The sequence below is a fragment of the Ammodytes marinus genome (genome assembly GCF_949987685.1).
Source record: "Ammodytes marinus genome assembly, chromosome: 5".
NCBI classification, from domain to species: Eukaryota; Metazoa; Chordata; class Actinopteri; order Uranoscopiformes; family Ammodytidae; genus Ammodytes; species Ammodytes marinus.
The window spans coordinates 24,631,874-24,650,594 of record NC_137234.1 but is presented as its reverse complement, the minus strand read 5'-3'; the positions used below and the strand labels follow the sequence as shown (position 1 = coordinate 24,650,594).

General features: G+C 43.3%; 1 protein-coding gene across 2 annotated transcripts in view; it reads right to left on the bottom strand.

Annotated features, from left to right (window-relative positions):
* The window catches only part of tmtc2b (transmembrane O-mannosyltransferase targeting cadherins 2b), a 94,572-nt gene extending 76,114 nt beyond the window's left edge, over positions 1-18,458 (bottom strand). The window contains exon 1 of one of the 2 annotated variants that reach the window (XM_080028013.1): positions 18,009-18,458. In XM_080028013.1, coding sequence (XP_079884139.1) covers positions 18,009-18,091 — 83 coding nt within the window. In that variant the 5' untranslated portion in view covers positions 18,092-18,458. Of the gene's footprint in view, positions 1-17,792; positions 17,812-18,008 lie in introns of those variants that run through there. The other variant, XM_080028014.1, reaches the window with a different exon arrangement.
* Positions 18,459-18,721: the final 263 nt, after the last annotated feature.

The window sequence follows — 18,721 nt, the reverse complement described above, 5'->3', positions numbered from 1 at the left end:
CACGAGGCAAGGTGGGTGAAGTGTCTTGCCCAAGGACACAACAACCATGACACTGGTGGCAGAGCGGGGATCGAACCGCCAACCCTTGGATCATTGGCCAACCCGCTTAACCACCTGAGCCACGGTTGCCCAATGAACATGTAATCCCATTGAGGAATGTGCTATTTTAAAGATGAGGCTGTCTATCATCAACAAATCCCACGTACAGACCAAAATCCAATGATGAATTGATCCCACTAACAAGTATTGTTTGTGCTGCCAACGCCTTTTAAAAACACATGCAAGAGCCACACCGTTCAACTGGCTGTCTTGTTTCATAATTTCAATGAGCCTGGGCACTGTTGTTTAGTTTATTTAATCATCTACTGAAAGTTGTCCTCAACAAGTGCACAATTTAGTCCTGTTCAAGTGTCCTTTACCAGACACTACAGGACTCAACCGCTTAGGAAATAAGAAGAACCCTTTCTTAAAAATAAAGGATATATTTTTTTAGTAAGAAATAATGGGCTTGCCGTCTTTATCCTCTACATCAGTATTATACCACAAGCAGACATAATAATTAAAAGGTACATCTACCGTGTGTAATATCAGAGTATTCAGCTGCATCTATTTGTGAGATTTGAGATTGAAATGCTCTCTTGGTAACTCCTTCATTTCAGAGAATTTAGACATCATCCTCTGTACCGCCCTCTTCATCACTTCTGACATCCTCACAATATCAAGTGTTGAGTTGAAAATGTATTAAGTTATTTATTCTATAGTAGTAGTTATTTGTCTTTCAACAGGTGCATTTTTTGGCAGACACCCACTATGTATAAAAATGGGAAAGGCCGTTGGCGGTGCAAAATGGCAGCGGCCCCCTATTGTAAAATGCTCATTCTAAGGTAATCAAAGAAACTTGTGCTTTGTCTGTTCTGAAAAATGCCAATGAATTCCACACTCTGTACCTTTAAGGAATGAGAAAACAAAAGGATTACTCTGCACAAGTGGAAAAGAAGCAAAACTTTTGAGGTAAACACTTCTGAACACTGAGCTGGTGTTTCATCCTACTCATAAATCTCATAATTATTTGACTGGGCCTATACTGCACACTGCAGAAGCTGTTCCCCATATAAAGAGCCTTAAATCCTGCTCAAATAAACAACGTCCAAACAGCCATAAACACATCACCAACAGAGCTTATGAGCCAAACCAAAGCTGCTGAGAATAATGCAAGCGAGTAGGTGCTGTGAAGCCTTGCAGACATATACTGTAGGAGGGAAATGGTGTTGACTTCTGGCATATTGTAGGCTGATGCCGGAGACATGCGATGATATTTTCCCATATTATTTTCCCACGGGTCAAGTTTTGATTGATTTAAATGAGATTCAGTCTTTTCTACTAAAGCATTGAGATGGTACGGGCTGTTTTTTGCATTGTTTGACTGCCTGATAGAACTGCATAATTCAATCACACTTTAAGGCATTGTGTGGGTGTGAAAGCGAATGAGATAATTATTAGAGAACGACTTGGATTCCATAAAAAATAAAAATAAAGTGGAAAATAAAGAAAGCGGCTTAACATATCAATTATTCATGAGGTTTCGTCAAGATCATTTGAGGCGAGCTTTCCACTGAGACTAAAGTTGGTGTTGGACAGACTCATAGCTCCACCACACACAGCTAAAGTTGCATTGTAGCAGTTTGATTGTATTGACAGGGTGATGGCTCTCAGCTGCACCACATTTCACATTAGGGTCTTGTCATACGGCACCCTCTGCAGCTTTGGATTCAGTATGATAATCAATGTAACATAGGCTGTGTCTTGATTCAGGTATTGCATGGGTATTGCAGCCTACGAAGGCTGCATTTGAAGACCGATTGCGTCATAGCGGCGCGCAAAGGCTGTCCCGTTTGCAAGGCTCCTTGCAAGGCTCCTCATATGCGGTCGTGAAATGCAGCCTTCGTTTCACGGTTTTGAAGGCTGCATCAGATGGATCCTTCGCGGCCCAACATATCCCAAGATTCATTGCGTTTTTTTCAGAGATGGCATAAAATAAAATAAGAAATAACAAAACAGCAACGTGTTGCTCCATCTTCTTAACTTTTATCTTCCTTTCTTTTTTTCTTGTACTTTTTTTTCTTTTCGTCTGGTAGACAACTTATTTTTCTTTTTTCCTCCGTTGACAGGGCTGTCTCCGTTGGCAGCAATCAGGGTTGCTAGGCAGCACAGGAGCGGCGAGTCGTCACGCAAGGTAACGGCTTGTTACTTAAACCGGAAATGCTCGTAAACCGAGACCTGCGGAGACCGTCTCATTTAACAAGGCTCGTTGGCCTTAAAACCGGCCTTAAAATCGGCCTTCATAGGCTATAGCCTTCATAGACCGCGAGACTGCGTCCTACCAAGGCTGCAACCCCTGAATCAAGACACAGCCATAGGGTGTGTTCAGAGCAGTTGCCATTTTTTTGGTCACTGCTGTTGTTTGTCCTCAACAAGAAAACCACCACAATACTTTTTTCTACAGACAAATGAGTGTGTTTACAGCCCAACACCCAGGAAGACATTGGGTTCAACTGCATCAAGCTGTATGAATATTCAAGTGACCTCCTCTACAAGGTTTAGAGCTGTCAGAAAGTGTAATGGTTTTGAGGTGAGAATATTGTGGATACACTTAGAATTGGGCTTTATCACTGAATCTCCAGCTGGGGTCAGAATTATCTGTTACAAATTAAAAAGCAACTTGCCTTCAGGTTCTTTCTTATCTTTGTTATTTCTTGAAAGCCTTTGGTTGAGTCTTTATTCAACTTGTAACCATTACGTTTACTCTTTCCAATGTCTTGAAAAACTTGTACGCAGAAATCCCCTGCAAGAAGTCTAAATTAAAAGAGAGGTTTAATAGTCTCTCAACCGGATGCTAAAGGGTTTACACTCTTAATCTGGTTTCGACTGCAGGCGTCTACTGCTGCAACAGATGACTCACCCTTGGGAGTCCACTGACAGTTACACAGAATACCATTTAAGTCAGACAAATCTGCAAATAACTAAAGCTTGTAGGAGAATCCCCTTTTGTTTTAATTAATATATGGTAAATCTAGTTTAAGGACGCACATGTGTGGATGAAAAAAAACGTGCTGTATCCTCCATCTGTTTCAAAAAGAAAAGTCAAGTATAAGGAGGTATACCTTTGCCAATATTATTGTTATCATTACAGCATTGCCTGTGGAGTGTAGATGATTGAAGCTGCAGAAGCACATATGAAAATCTGTTTTTGGTTAATGTGGACAACACCTCACAGCTGTGATACACATATAAAACCAGAAGTCAATGGACCTCAGGCTCTTCTTCAGCTCTGCTCAGGTTTCTACTTCCCACAGCGTCCCACTCACTGCCATTCATTCTCAGGCCAAGGATTCCCTCGCTCAGAACGATTACAACAGACTTGAATAGAGATGAGCTGGTCAGGTTATGAAGTGGAAATTCAATTAATGTTAAAAAAATGACCACTGATGGCCTTCAATATTTAAACAATATTTCATAGAGCTATATTTTCTTCATCAATCAGAAAATGGACAGGATGTGAGACAGCATGGTTGCATGTTTGTGACTATGGCACAGCTACAAATGCATCCTTTCCAAAAACACTTAATCAGACGGTATATTTTAAAAACCTGTAGGCCTTGGCAATGTGCAATACAACTGTCGAGACAAAAACATGAAAAATGTATTGAGGAGGTGCAAAAAGAATTCAAATTTCAACTTATTTTTAAAATGCTGATTTTCAAATAACTACAACAGGAGGTCTTGCCTTGTATGGAGCAGGTTGTGGAGTCCAAGCATAGCTCAATCACGGCTCTCAGATGGCAAATAGTGATCACACAGGAGGATAAAAGCCAAGTTTGCAATTCAGTGTAACACACACAAACTACCCATGAAAATAACAGCCAATTACACTGTGAGAAAACAAATGTGTAACCCCAGCCAAACTGTACTGTATTTGTATATTTGTATTTGTGCGTTATATAAATAAATACAATAAAGCTTATTAAACTACCCATGGAAGCAAGTGTAAATAGTCTTCAAATCAGTCGTGGCCTCTAATAATATGCTTGCTCAACAAAAAAAAAGGCTGGATAATGCCGCATGTCAAAGAGCGTTCTCCCATCGTACCGTTTTACTTTGTGAAGGTTAAAGACCGATAAATAGTAATTTTGTCATCGGTCCAGAACTACATGAAAACAGGTATATCTTGGAAACAGTTATTTGACTCGTCGGACTTTCTGATTTCCAAAAGAAACTCCTGATTTGCGGACGTCAAGTTGTTAGTGCAAATTAAAAGCTCATTGAACACGCAAACACGCCAGCATGTGTCCTGCCAACTCAACTGTACCTTCAGACAACCTGAATCCATCATTCATTCACATGATTTATAGCCAGACGTCTGCAACAGTAGACTGTGTCGTACATCACAATCTCTAACACAAATGTGAACTGTACTTGTTGGCCATGAAAAAAGTGTTTTCTTATTCTTCATGCTAGTACATCTTGATACTAAACTTAACTCATTGCATGACACTGACTACTCCCACTGACTATATGTTTCACCAAAAAATGTTTGCCGCTGTGACACTGCAGACAATGGACATACAAATCATTCATTTTCGGTTATAGATTCAAACGTCACTGAATTAATTAATGAATGGGCCCTGCAATGGCTGCAGAGAAGAAATAAATGAAATCCTTATTCAACTACTTAGCGCCAGCCATCTGTGCACTCAGTGGGAAACTATGGTGGATTATTGTTTCGCTAAAAATCAATAACCTCTCAGTGAGATGGAGGTGGATAGGTTCTATAGCTCCTGAGGTGAATTAGAATACGAGCTGCGGGAGGTGCTGCTCAAGGGGTGGCATAATCATAGCGCCAATCAAGGTCTATTGTCTCCAAGCAACAAGCAGCCCACGTGGCAGGTACCCCGAGGGCCTGCCTGCTTTGCTCCAGCCGCCGTGTGGGAGACTCATCAGCTTCATCAATCAAGCGGAGTGATGGGCAGACTGCATTAGCAAACGTCTCAGAGTCGTACTAAATCAAAAGTGGAGGCAGGGAGAGCGGCGCACAAGCCATTTAATCTAGTGTTTGGTGCTGATAATGAAGTTTTCTTTACACAAAGTGATAGAAACCTGCCAGAAGGGAAAGATGATTTCACTTCTTCCCAGACAGAAATATTGACTCACCCAAGAGGTTTTTTGATATAAGTGTCATTCTCCTCACACCGTAATTTGTCTTCTTTCTCCCCCCGAGATAATGGCGCTTGTTTCTAGCAACTCAATAATGAAACTTGACCATGAGGCTAAAAGACTTGCCTTAGGTCAGGATCGTGTTGGCAAACAAACAAAGAGATGGTTTGGAGCGATTTTGAGTGACACTTGTTTCTGAAGGTTATAGGGTCTTCATCAGGGACCCCAGCAGTCACTCACACAAATGAAAACAAAGCTTGCGGGGCCTCCGTGGATGGATTTCCCTTAAGCTGCTACTCCCTGATTATAAAGGCCGCTGATGTTTCTAGCATGTGGTGGCGAGAAATGTGTCCACCGTGCGAGGCTGGACACGTTTGGAAGAGCCACTTGGGGGATCCGGTGTGGTTTTGAGGCCCTCTTAACATCTCATCAGGTAAAACGTTGTAAGCTGGAGTTCACAGTCAGGACAACACGTGCTCACACCGCAGACTGAAACAGATAGCCCCCAGGCCTTGCACAGTCGCACTTAAACAATCAAGGATCAGACCTTCCATCTAATGGCATAATGCTCCATCCGTCATTCTCTTTTCCTGCCAGCTCGGCCCTTTTCTCTTTTGCATGCTCAATCTCAATTTATTTTTTTCTTGAGGGCGCATTTTAGAAGTCTCATTATTCTGTCAGAGCAGCTGACAGCGCTTCTTCCCTCAGAATCCTCAAACCTCAGGGGTTGGTAAAAAGGAAAAACAGTTGTGCACACTTTCTCCCAAACCAAACTTCCTCCGCGGATCAAAAATAAACTCGGGCCAATTGTGTGTATCCACCTCCTGCCGAAAGAGGAAGACCTCACTTGGCAAAATAACATGACGGGGAAAGTCACACGCACGAAAGGTCAAAGATGAGGAGAAGCACCGTGGTCACAGATACTGAGGGTCAGCGCTCAGGCAAAACAAACCACTGAAATCAACCCTGTAAACCATCATGATTCCATCAATCTGTCATCTGGTGTGATTTTATTCACGGTGACATGGAGAGCGGGAGAGAGAGAGTGAGCGGACGAGGGAGTTGGCTCTGTCTGTGAAATACAATACAACGCAAGCTGTTCTCCATCTGGAGGGATGTCAGACTTGTCCGTCTCACCAAACCATGACAAGCCACATTAGAACTCAATCAATTTACACCTCATCTGATTGGATTTGGTTTATGCCACATAGATCCAAGCACACAAAAAAAAGTGACTTCATTAAAAATATAAATCATTCATTTACACAGCTCCTATTCAAATATTATTCAGGTGCAGTAGCTACTAGATGGTGAAGAAAAGGCTAAAGTATGAAGAGATACAGTAGCAAAAAGGGAGGATCCACAGTAGGAACTCAACCTACTACATACATGTATCTGGTTTCATTCTTTCATAACCCACACAACTATTTAGTGGAGAACCCCCTAAGGCTGAGATTACTGCTCTGTATTGGATTCAACTCTTGCCCTCTCTCACTGTAGCTATTTGATGAAAGCCTTGGCAAGGGGCACATTCAAGTGCGGTAGGTATTGTTTTTTTTTTTACTTAAATGAAACTATATGAGAACCTGGACCAGACTGGTTGTCTGGTTGTAAATAACTTGTGGTGTCCCAGCAGAGGGTGGCATACTGCAGGCTGTTGTGCTTTGCACGCATTTTGCAAAGTACTAAAACCACGCACTAGTTTCCCAGGGCTCAACAGTATCAATTAGAGGCAGCTTGTGAAAAGATGTGCTTCCTCCGTTGCTGTGGTCTGGTCGGAGGTAGGAAGTGAGGGGAAGAGAGAGGGAGGTAGCAACACCCTGACTGTTCTGGTCCACAATAATTCAGTCTTCAGATTGCTCTGGAGGCTCTGCAAATAACAGAAAGTAATACACTAACCAGTCCAACCAGTCCCGCTCTATTTCCTTTGTTTTGGCTGAAGTGTATAATAATTGTTCCTCTCTACCTATAACTCAATTACTTGAGAGAACACACATCATCAAAGGAGAAAGTGCCCTTTTCTGGGGGTTTCCTTTAATAAATAGATATCACTGTTAGCACAAAGCGTGCCCTGCCAAACAGATTTATTGATTGAATCAACGTCAGGTGATTGCTACTCCCGGGGATCCCTCGACTCTCAATCATGCCTAGTTTCCTGCCGCAGAAGCAAGCACAGTGTGAAGGAACACATGCACCCCAAAACGCACATACACACTCAAAGGTCACTCTGAGGAAGGCTTAGGCCAAACGAAGATACTGTTTTATATTGACATTGATTTCTTTACGAATAGCTTGAATAGCTATTTGACATGTTGTAAAAATGATTAAACTATTTGGTAGCTGTAAATCTGCCAAGTAGCTCGTTATGAGTTGGGCTGGTTACCCTGTGAGGAGAATTTGAGCAGTGTCTGAACAAAACACATTGGTTTTATGTAAACACATACTGCACATTTTGATATACATTTCCCTGTATAGTCTTTCCGAGCATATATTCATTTGATTATGAATTCGGGACCATGCCCCTCTAACTTCATTAACACGTTCCTGAACAAATGGCATGCGTTTAATTTTTGTCCTAGTGTTACAAGCCCAAGAAGAGCAGCAGGTGACCACAGTGGCTAAACCGGCCAGACCACAGGCCCCTCTGTGCTGCATTCAACCACACTTAGGAAACACCAGATACTATACTCCAAAAAAAACCACTTTGACCACAACAATAACAAGAGACATTTCAGAGACTTCCGTGTCCTTTGAGGATTTGATAAGAACTGGAAAAAGTCCAAACCAATAATAATGTCAAATAATTTCAAACAATACCTTGTTTTCACTGAGGCTTTGCAGTGCTATAAATCTTATTAAGATGTGTTTGCCCCTCGGATCAACAGTACAATTTCCAGGTTTCCCCAGGCAACAACATTTTAGACTATGGTCAGCCATGGACTACAACTGGAAATTGTTTTGCACTAATCATATTCTGAGATTAAATTGTACATGGTCTCTGATATAAATAAAATTAATTAGATGAAATAAATTAACACAATTATATTTGATTAATGATTATTAAACGACAAAATACTTCATCTGTAACTGCCCTTTTAAAACGACACATTAGTGTTTTTGAATTGGACCCCATTTGGGCAGGATGACATAATTTTGCCTGCGGCTTCCAAAACCTTCACAAATAACTTTATGATGTGACTACGCTTTGGTTTGGTTAAGCCTCGGGAAATAAGACCAGATCATGGTTTGGGTTAATGAATATGTTGTTAAGGTTGGTCGTCATGGTTACAATAATAAAACATGGCTAAGGACTGGGAACGTTTGTGATTACGCTTTTTATGTCAGTTTAACAAGGTAACACGCTGTTTGTTTTCACTGATGTTTTGCTGGCCTGACAATCCACTCGCACCTCTACCCTATGCAGACTTTGCTTTAGAATAATGTCCCCTGACTTCCTCCATTGCTACCATTATAATGACGACCACTTCAGGGCTTGGTCATTTCAATTTAAGTATATGTCGCGTTAGGGCACAATCAATTCAGTCGTTCTTCTTGGGAGACTCTTCCATAGAGTTAAATGTGAGTGTGGCTGTGGCAAAGACTTAAATCACATCAACGGCTGAATACAAACAGACACTTCCTCCAATTCTGAGAGGATACACATGGTTGATAAACAGGATAGTACTGTAACAGATTGCTACAGCAGATACATTTCAGAATAGAAAGTCAAGTACTGTATTCTTGAAAGGTTTCAAAACCCTTTAATGTACAATATGTTCACCCACTATTGAATTTCCATTTCATTACTAAGTAATGGCTTATAATTACACCGGACGATTGCTCCAAATATCAAGGACTGAAATATGTCAAGCATTCTGTCATCCTTGGCAATCAAAAGCTGATGGCTAGTTTCCAGCCTGGCAACCAGCTCTCAAACTTGTCGGGCCACATTACACCAAGTGCACTGACTGACTCATCATCTTTCGAGCGACACATCCATGCCACCTAAAAGGAACGAGTTGAGCTGGCATATTCATAACACGAGGATGCTTCCGTTGGCTCACTAACTGAATCCTCTGCCCTCCCTCTTCTGTATAGCCACCAGAGCACGTACAACCGGAATACAATTCGACCAATTGGTTCTGACATGTTACGTCCGCAGAGCTGCATTCGTTTTTTTCCCCCTCTGTTCAATCAGTGAACACTAAGGTCTTGATTCTTTGTCCTTCATAAACAACAGGCCAACACAACTGGGGCCTAATTCCCCTCTATTTGGGGACAAATGGCCTCCTTCATTGGGTCCAGGGAGAACAGAGGGTCCACACAGCCCCTTCTTCTCTCAATGGACAAAGGCTTTGCCCCTGAACCAGGCCAACTTGTGTCATAACCTTACCGTAACAGGCCAGCGCTCCTTATTAGCAAGAATAAGACCACCGAGATGGAGAGGCCCGGTGAAGAGGGGCAGTCTTCTCTTTCTTACTGAAAAGGGGCTATACAGCATCCCTGTTGGATATGGGCGACAGGGGAGTTTTTGTTTCTAGTGGCTTGGGGTTCTCTGCTTACACGTCGTGCCCCCTCTCATCCACAGTCTCGGTAATCCCATTAATATGAAGAGGGCCAAGAGCCTGAGAGTGGCCACGGCTTAAGGGCCATCAGCCAGCATTAGCCCTCAAAATCCAAACCCTTGTCTAGACCAATTAGCGGTTTAGCTCGGCAGAGTCAAAATCATTTGACACCCGTGTTTCATGATTGTGGCATCTCCTATGGCCAGCATTTACCGATCGACTTTCAGGAGTGCACAGAGATGATGACACCCAAGATCCATCATGTAATTTGATTATAAATTCATTCCATCTATTTGTGTTGGTGTAACAGCACATTTGATCGCTCCTTTGCACTTAGTGTATCCCTTGGCAGCCTTGATGCGTTTCTCACATTATTGAGAAGCCGTGTTGAATGTCAGCAATGCAGAACTGACCATGTGACAGATTTGCTTATCGGATGATCCAGTCCGGTATGATATCATGACCATTTAAGGTGTTTTTTTTATCTGTGTGTGTGTGTGTGTGTGTGTGTGTGTGTGTGTGTGTGTGTGTGTGTGTGTGTGTGTGTGTGTGTTGTAACCACACAATGAAGTAGGAGATATAAACTGTTGCCTTTTAATTAAATCGCCAGACAAGTAGCACTGAGAATACTCAAAGAGCACCACTAAGGTTAACGCTTTGTACAGTGGAGTGAAGATAACGTCAAATGCCTCATTCCAACACCGGGCAGCTACCCGCCATCTACATATGGTCCATTTCTCATCCCACTGAATACCAGTCGGGTGATTTAAAAGCATTAGAGCCTGATTAATGCAGCTTTGAAGCAGATTGCTCTTGCTGGGCTGGAGCACAGCGAGGGCTTTTCATGAAATTATGGCCATGCATGGTGACTGTTCACGAGCAGCTTTCAATCCCACATAGAGACCTGTGACCCAGTGCAGAAGCGTATCAAAGATGGCAATCACCTGAAGCGGGCAATCACCGGAGTGATTCAGCTTCCTACACCCCACCACACGTATTGAGCAGTTTGCTCCAGTAATCAAAGGAAGGTACCTTCATCAACTCTACACTATGTGATCAACACATCAAGCTATCCCAGGTAATCAGGAGGACGCATGTACTGTATTTATCAAGTTACTCAACAGTCTAGACATATTCTGAATCTGGAGTTTACGTGCGTTCGCTGGCGTCGAAGGAGCTAGGTCCCTGCGTAAAATGTCATTCAGGAATCAGGATTACTGTGACTAAGTGAAACACTTGAACAATTTGGCTTAGCTGTGCTACTTTGCTCCACACCACGACCTGCTACTGTACACACTAATCAGATTAAAATGCGTATTTCAGTCGCTGCATAGAGTATAATGTATCCTTTTTATAATGAACATGTGATCCTGTAAGTCTGCTTGACATCTTAAAGTGTGTTCAAAATAATTAACATAAACGAGCATATTTGATTAAGATCCTCTTCCATCTTTATGAAAAATAGTAACACTAAATGAAAAGTCACAGGATGCATTTTTCAAATCTTTCATTTGACAGAGCAGTGAAAAAACTGCAAGGAGAGAGAGTTCCACCTAGGCCTGACAGGGTCACATTCACCAATACACAGATCACACAGTGGAAGCTGCCTCCCCACTCTGGGCCACACAGCAGTCTGCAGAGCTTATTTAACTGTTTTGACAGTCAGCGAGAAACCTGGTGAGCCAGAATGGAAAGGTGGGGAAAAAGGAGGTGCAGAGTTAAGATACAGGAATGCAGTGTTCTGCTGAAATGTGTACGTTTCCACACTTTCAACACGTTACGAATCGCACCAATAAAACACTGTCTCAAATTTAATCGCTATTGCATATTTTCCAAACATGCAGGTATTTCACATTTTTCCTTTATGACCTTTCTACAGGGAATGCAGTGCAAAGGCAAACCTACGTTTAAAAAAAAAATGGACTTAAGAAGGTGAAATTCAATAACAAAGATGGAGTATAATCATCTTTTTATGTGGGCCTGATGACAGTGAGGGAGAAAAAGGAGCATCCTATTTAGTCAGCTGTTTCCCACTGACCTAAATATGAACTCTCGCTATCCAAGACTCCGATGCTTCAAGTAATACAGTAGGGGGTTTTGAGGTTAAGGAAAGCAACTCACAAACATATCAGAACCCCTCATTAATGGTATTTTTAGAAACAAGTGCACTTATGCAAGGCAAGACTATCTAGCAATTGTGGCGCGGGTGAAAATAACAATTTCTACCCTCCTCTGTTATCTGTTGGAAAATGAGAGATCAGGAAAACGGAGATCCAGCCTATCTGTGGTAAGACACTGAGCTGATCTTTCTGGGCTGGTTTGGCTCAAGTAAAGTGGCGGCAAATTCTAATGAATAAAAGATTGATCCATTTGTGTGAAATGACTAGATGGCAGGGGATTAGCTATTGTTTCTGAGATACATGGGCATCTTGAGAGACAATTGAGAAAGGAATTTGAATGTAAATGAATGTGGACTCTGTTGACACACAAACAGCTACCGTGCCTGGAATATTAAGTCGCACTGCAGTTGTGCATAATCTGTAAACGTTCAGAAATCCCTCAGAAATCCCAAACCTCTAAACACTCACTTCCCCTTATCTGAGGAAATATATCAGAGGAAGTGTGGGGCCAACAAGATTGGGCAGGATGCCTCTCACATATCTCCTTCCTCTCTTGCCAACACATTGGACTCCCTGTTGACTTGGGGAAGGAAATGCAAGAACATCAAAGTTTCCTCCTCTAGACAACAGATCCGTTGTATATTAAAAACAGCCACTACCACTTTTTTATATATATTTGTCTAAACCTGCAGTAGCTTGCAACAGGAAATTAAGTTACTTGAATTAATTATCATTTGATTACTTGATAGTTACCTATGTTCACATCCAGTTGATATGGCGCTGCATTTGAAATGGAATATTGTTGGCCATCTGGTCCAGTCTCTGTTGCTCTCCTCCAACAGTTGACATTTTTCTGTTGTTTTTTACTGATAAATGCTCCGTGTTGGCTTGTTTATTTTTCAGTCGCTTGGTAATGGGAAAGTACTGTGCAGGGCCTTTTACAGCTTTTTCCATTGAAAACATGCTGTGGCCGAAAAGCGCTATGAGAGCTCGGAGAGTGAACCAAAAACGGTAAAAGAGCAGGCCTTAAAACCACAACAATTACCTGAAAGATGCTGTAAAGCTCCGTCAAGTTGAGGGGAACCTCATGGTTTTGAAAGTAATTGTCTAAGGGTTGAAGCCACCCCTTTCCTATTATTCATAGCCACTTGTAATGATAAAATAAATGGATTATAGCCATTTAAAAAATAAAACATTACAAATGTGTATTTTGATAACGGGCCAATTGTCACTGACTCAATTACGCGCTGTCTGTGACATCGGGAACTCTGATGTCTCCATCCTGGTTACCAACACAACATCCTCCATTTGACTTCACTTCAAACCCTTTCCTTTCCATTGAAAGAAAACCCTGCTTACCAAACGGGACCATCTGGAGGCAGCCGTTGGATGATGGGAGGTGGAGGCCTCTAAAGGCTTTGAGGGGTTGTTGAAGGGAGGGCGGACAGAGAGTGAGAAAGACAGAGGAGCAACTATGTCCTCCAAACCATGTCGTGAGTACCTCTTTGCAGGCTGGACGGTAATTACAGGGCGCAGAAAGGGAAAGCCTGACTGGGGAAAAATAAAGCAGGGATACTCAAACTGCTGGGCCAGCTTATCCTACAGTAAAGGCCATGAGTGTAGGGTTCCAGATTAGTACACTGCTACACAGTACCAATGAAGGTCTAGGTAGGTCAAAGCAGGCTGCTCTCCACCTCATAGGGACCACACAGAGCCTTTTTGGACTTTTAAAAGAGGCTCTATGACAAAGACTTAAAGCTATAGTGCATACTTTTGTCATATAAATCAATGTCGGTTACATTCAAGCCATTGCCAAACGAGTTGACACCAAGTTGATAAAGCCTATCGGCTCCACAAAACTCTCTCTGTATTTCTCAGTATGGCAGCGTTCACAAACTAGTGTTACCCCCTGAAAATGGCGGCCAGAGCTCAGAGAAAAATCCCAAGATGCACTCATATAAATATTTCAGTTGTTGATCCTACTGCTAAGAAAAAAACCTGGACCTACAGCAGGAGGTATAAAATCCATGCACGATCACCGGGGGCTTACCTCATGTAGATGCGCCGACAGTGTTGTTGTTATTACTCATAACAGAAGTTATTACGTACTATAGCTTTTAATGTCACATCAGGCATTTATTTGTGGTATTATAATAAATTAAGCTAAACACCATAACAAAAAACATGCTCTGCTGTTTACTTTCCCTTGCCCCTGGTTGGTATGATCATTAAATAACATGAGTCACCGCCCTATGCGCTGTGTGGCTTCTTCGTGGTCATATACCCAGAGCATCAAACTGCATCAGCGTGAAGCGGTCGGCTCTGCCCCCCCCTCCTCCACCCCCACACCCCCCCATCCGTACTTCTCCAATAAGGTTTTCAGGGCACTAAGCAGAGAGCAGTGACTCGCCTTTACTGACTGTCTGAGCGCTATAAATCATTGGGCCGTGCCCGGGGAGGCTGCGTCCTTCATCGTAGACCCGGCAACCTTCACACTTCCTCACACCGCCACACCTCACGCCATCGCACGGGGAGCCGAGGAATGGAGCTGGGCGCAGTTCATCACATCCGTCAAGCTCATGACAGGGAACGGTAATCCATAAAGCCAGTGTGAGTGGGTAGACGCACATTGAAATATACCTTGAAAACAGCTCAATGCTGACAACCGGTCGATGGAGAAAAGACAAGTGGCTGCCTTTCTCACCTCATCCGTATGTTCACTCTATAGGCTAACATGTGGCACAACTTTAAGGTATGCAACATGAATGTGTTCACCTGCAATCAATCTCATATAGGGCACTATGGTTTTGCTGTTATAGGCCTACAGCAGATTTCTAGTGCGCCAGCTGACAGCAAATCACAAAATATTGACTTCACTTCAAAGTATTGCACCAGTATTTCTCCTCTGACACTTATCTCAGGCTCTCCCATTATCTCAGGCTCTCCCATTCCTTCACTCAGCCCCAACTGTAGATTATAGCAGCAGCCGAATGAACTACATGACGTATGGCTCCCAGTTACCAGGGCAGGTGTCAACACTGTGTATGTGCTACTGATGAGTTAGTCCTGGGGGAGGGGGAAAAGCTCCCCGGGACCACTCTTCCATGCTGTCATTTTTATCGAAGGAGGGGCCCGTGTCTTTACATGGAAATTATTTTCACAACCCTGAAGATAATATGTCTTAGAAGTTTAGAACACATGCAAAAGGTTTTCTTCTCCCTTTAACTGTGACCTTCCTCTGGCCTTGTTGGCAAGGTTGGCATGTGTTGGATTAATGTTTGCTCGGATTAATGTGTAACCAGTGAACTCCCCTTTTACAAGAAATATGTGACTAAGAAAACACAGCAGAACACCCAACAGCCCTTTAAACATAACAGTATACTTGTACAATTTGCATAGAAATTAGGCAGCAAATGGTTACGTATTCCGCCACACCAGCCAATGGATGGCAAATCCTCCAGGTGTCTTTGATGCTGGCTCTGTAGCCCCATACTAAACACACCCCCCAATAACACACACATCACTTTTTTGGATCCTAACTTTTAATGGCTCTCTGGTTTTGGCCCATTGACTGGTTCAACAGCCAGGAGCTAGAGGGAAGAACAATCCTTCTCCTCACCGAGACGAATCAATGCTGCACTGTGACAAAATATCAATATTTAATTCTTCTGCAGCTATTTATCATAACCATAGAAAGCCAAGAGCTTCCTTTAGCTTTTAAATGCACGGTAAATAAGACATCATCTGTAGATCTTTATTTTTTAGTACTAGGCCTTACACGTAATACTGGTGTCCTTTAGAGGTTTTGAAAAACATTAACGGAGTGAGCCATATATTACTGTCACACTAAAATAAATCCTGCGATGCATTGGGTAATGGCAAGCTCGCGGTCTGAATTATTGCCATTAAATCATTCTGTATTTTTTCCACAGTGACAGCTTCCTTGCCATCGCATAGTCACTTCAGCTTTTATATTTTTTTTTTCTAGACAAAACCCACCATGAGCAAGTGACATCAGTCTGTTTGTTCAGGACTGTGTTAGCTCAGCAAAACTAAATATCTCTTTTGCACCCTCCCTATACCTCCCTCCCTCTATCTCCCTCTCTGCCCTGGTGGAGGCCCAAGGGGACAGGAGACGGCTGCTAATTACAAGCCTGAACCAAACACATGGTGCTAAAAGCAGATAACGCTGGCTGACAGATAGCCTGCAATGAAAAACATGTCAGAGACACAACACGCCGGAGAATGAAAAACCTCTGTCATTTGTCTGTTTCGTATGAGGCCTGCAACAACTTGGACCACAGTGCGCCGTGGTAATAAATATTATGCTAACATTTCTTCGTAGAGTTATCCAGCGTTTGCTTTTCTGTCTTGCATTAAACACTTGGGCGGCAGCAGCAGCAGCAGCAGCAGCGGCAGTCATCAGCAGCAGTACAGTAGCCTCTCACCTCGTCACAGCGAGGCCACTCCCTGACAGGTTTATGGACACGCAGCACCATCTTTCCTGACCAGGAATTTGCCTGGGATCACCTGACCATAACACAAAGGGCAAAGGCACAGCTGCTCTAAAAGATATGGCCGGAAAAAAGTGTCAAAAGGACTTTGTGGATGCGTTAAAGATGGAGTCAGTGATTCTGGAGAAGGCTTGTTGTCAAAATCAGTGAATATCTCCTCACGGTCTGCCACCTGCCCGCAATATGTGTCCGTGCACTGAAAACTATTAACTGGTGTTAATACACAGCCTATATAAGCTCTGGAAACTGGGGGTGTATAAACAAAAGGGGGCCAACCGTGAATAGCAACGAAGCCCATTTACAGAGCCTAGGCGGTGTATATTAACACTGGATTTCTTTTCAGCGCACAAGCAGTACGAACAGCTAGCGGATCGTCAGGAGATAGTCACTGATTTTGAATTCTCCAGAATTGCTGACTCCACCTTTAAGCAGGAAGTGAACTGTTTACAAAGCAGTGACCAAAGTTATAAAGGAAATGCACCACCAGTTGACGTGGAAGTTGTCTCCACTAAAGCTGTGTCCTCTGGCTGCACAAACTGCCGCTACAAAGCACACTGTCAGTCTGAACTGCACTATATCCTGTTAAGAGCAAATGTATTCACACCCTTGCATCTAGAAACATAGGCTCATTATTAATGAACCCGCATTGACAGCGTAGCGATGGCAGGGGGAAGAAGCTTTGACCTACATGGAGGCATGGTATGGTGCATAAATGAGCCTGAGGCACTGACAGCCACTCAGCCATCAAATATCTAAAGGCCAGCTATGAGTAATGCATCACCCGGCTGAATCCGGGCACCCACACACCCACACACCGCGCTCGCTCTCTCTAAACTCATGGCTTCAAGTGGAGGGTGACAATTTACAGCCCAATTTTGGAAGGAAATTGAGAACAAAACACTTTGCTCAAAAGTTTCAGCAGGCTGCCCATGCAATGGAGTGGAGTGAGGAGAAGTGTGTGTGCCTCTCCTCCAGAGATCAATTATTTCCTCAGCACAGCTCAGGACTAGTCTTAGAGCAAGGCGGCAAGGCTCTGGAGACTGCAACACTTTGCACTGCCTATACAACACTGATTTCCCTATTCATCCTAAGGAAAACTATAGTGATCCTAGAAATGTATTACTGAGGTAATGCTGCAAACATACTATGTGATGGTGGTACCTAAAAAGTCATTGAAACACACACTTCCCCTTTTAGTGTCTGAAAGGGGAAGGATGTTAATGCTGATTTAGAAGTCACTGTAGGCTATCACAGAGAGGTGAGGATAACCAGTGGAGCATGTCAATCACTCCACAGCTCTTGAAAGCATCCCCCCATCTATTGATAGATTGATACATGCCCGCAGGGGGGACTGCTTGTATTATTGAAAAAGCTCAGCTCACATGAAGTTGAATGCCATCGTTGCTGGTGCACCGTGCAATGACATCCCGCTCACTCAAGAAGAGTTACGGGCAATCGAGCCTGCTATTGTTATTCATTCGCTGTTGTCCAGAGTCGGTGATGTAAGGCTGTACACAGAAGGTGAGTGAGGTGCTATGGTGTGGATAAGTGATGCTAGGAACGTGCCATTCATTCACCCAAGTACAGTAGCAGCCTACCTGTCATCGTAGCAGAAATCGGCGCCCAGAGTGTTGACATACAGGACCAGAGCCACGGCGCTGCACAGCAATTCTGCAAACATTGCTCTGTCTCGCACACACGCGTGGGGGAAACGACGAAGAAACAAGAAACAAAACAAAAACAAACAAAAAACAAGAGGGGAAAAAACAAAACAACAAAGATGCAAAGCGAGGCAAGAGAGAGGCGGCGAAATCCCGGTCTCTGTTCCCTCTCAGTCCCTCGTCTTTGTCAGGATGTCTCCGCTGCGAAAACAAGTCCATTCCCCCCCATCATCATCATCATCCTCCTCGCTGAAGTGAACAAAGTGGATAATCCATAGCTCGCTGTGTCTCTAACCCATGTTGGGTCTGGGCTGGAGAGCTCCTTGTCCTGCGCCTCACTCGCTACGAAAATGAAACACGAGAGCAGTGAATCTGTGACAGCGTACCGCACGCACGCCTTCCCGACACACACAGAGGAGACTCAGCGCTCAGATGCTCTGCGCGGCCGCTGCCTTCATAGGCGTCGAGCGAGCGCGAGACCGACCGTCAAGCTCGACGTTAACGATACCCGCCCTTTCCGGTTGGACTTAACAAAATAAAACTCGCTGAAGAAACGAGTGGTGTGTTTTCACGTAAATTAATGACGTGAAAATCCTATTGCAACATTATTAAAACAGTAAACATGAGGGGGGGGGGGGGTGTTATGTTAG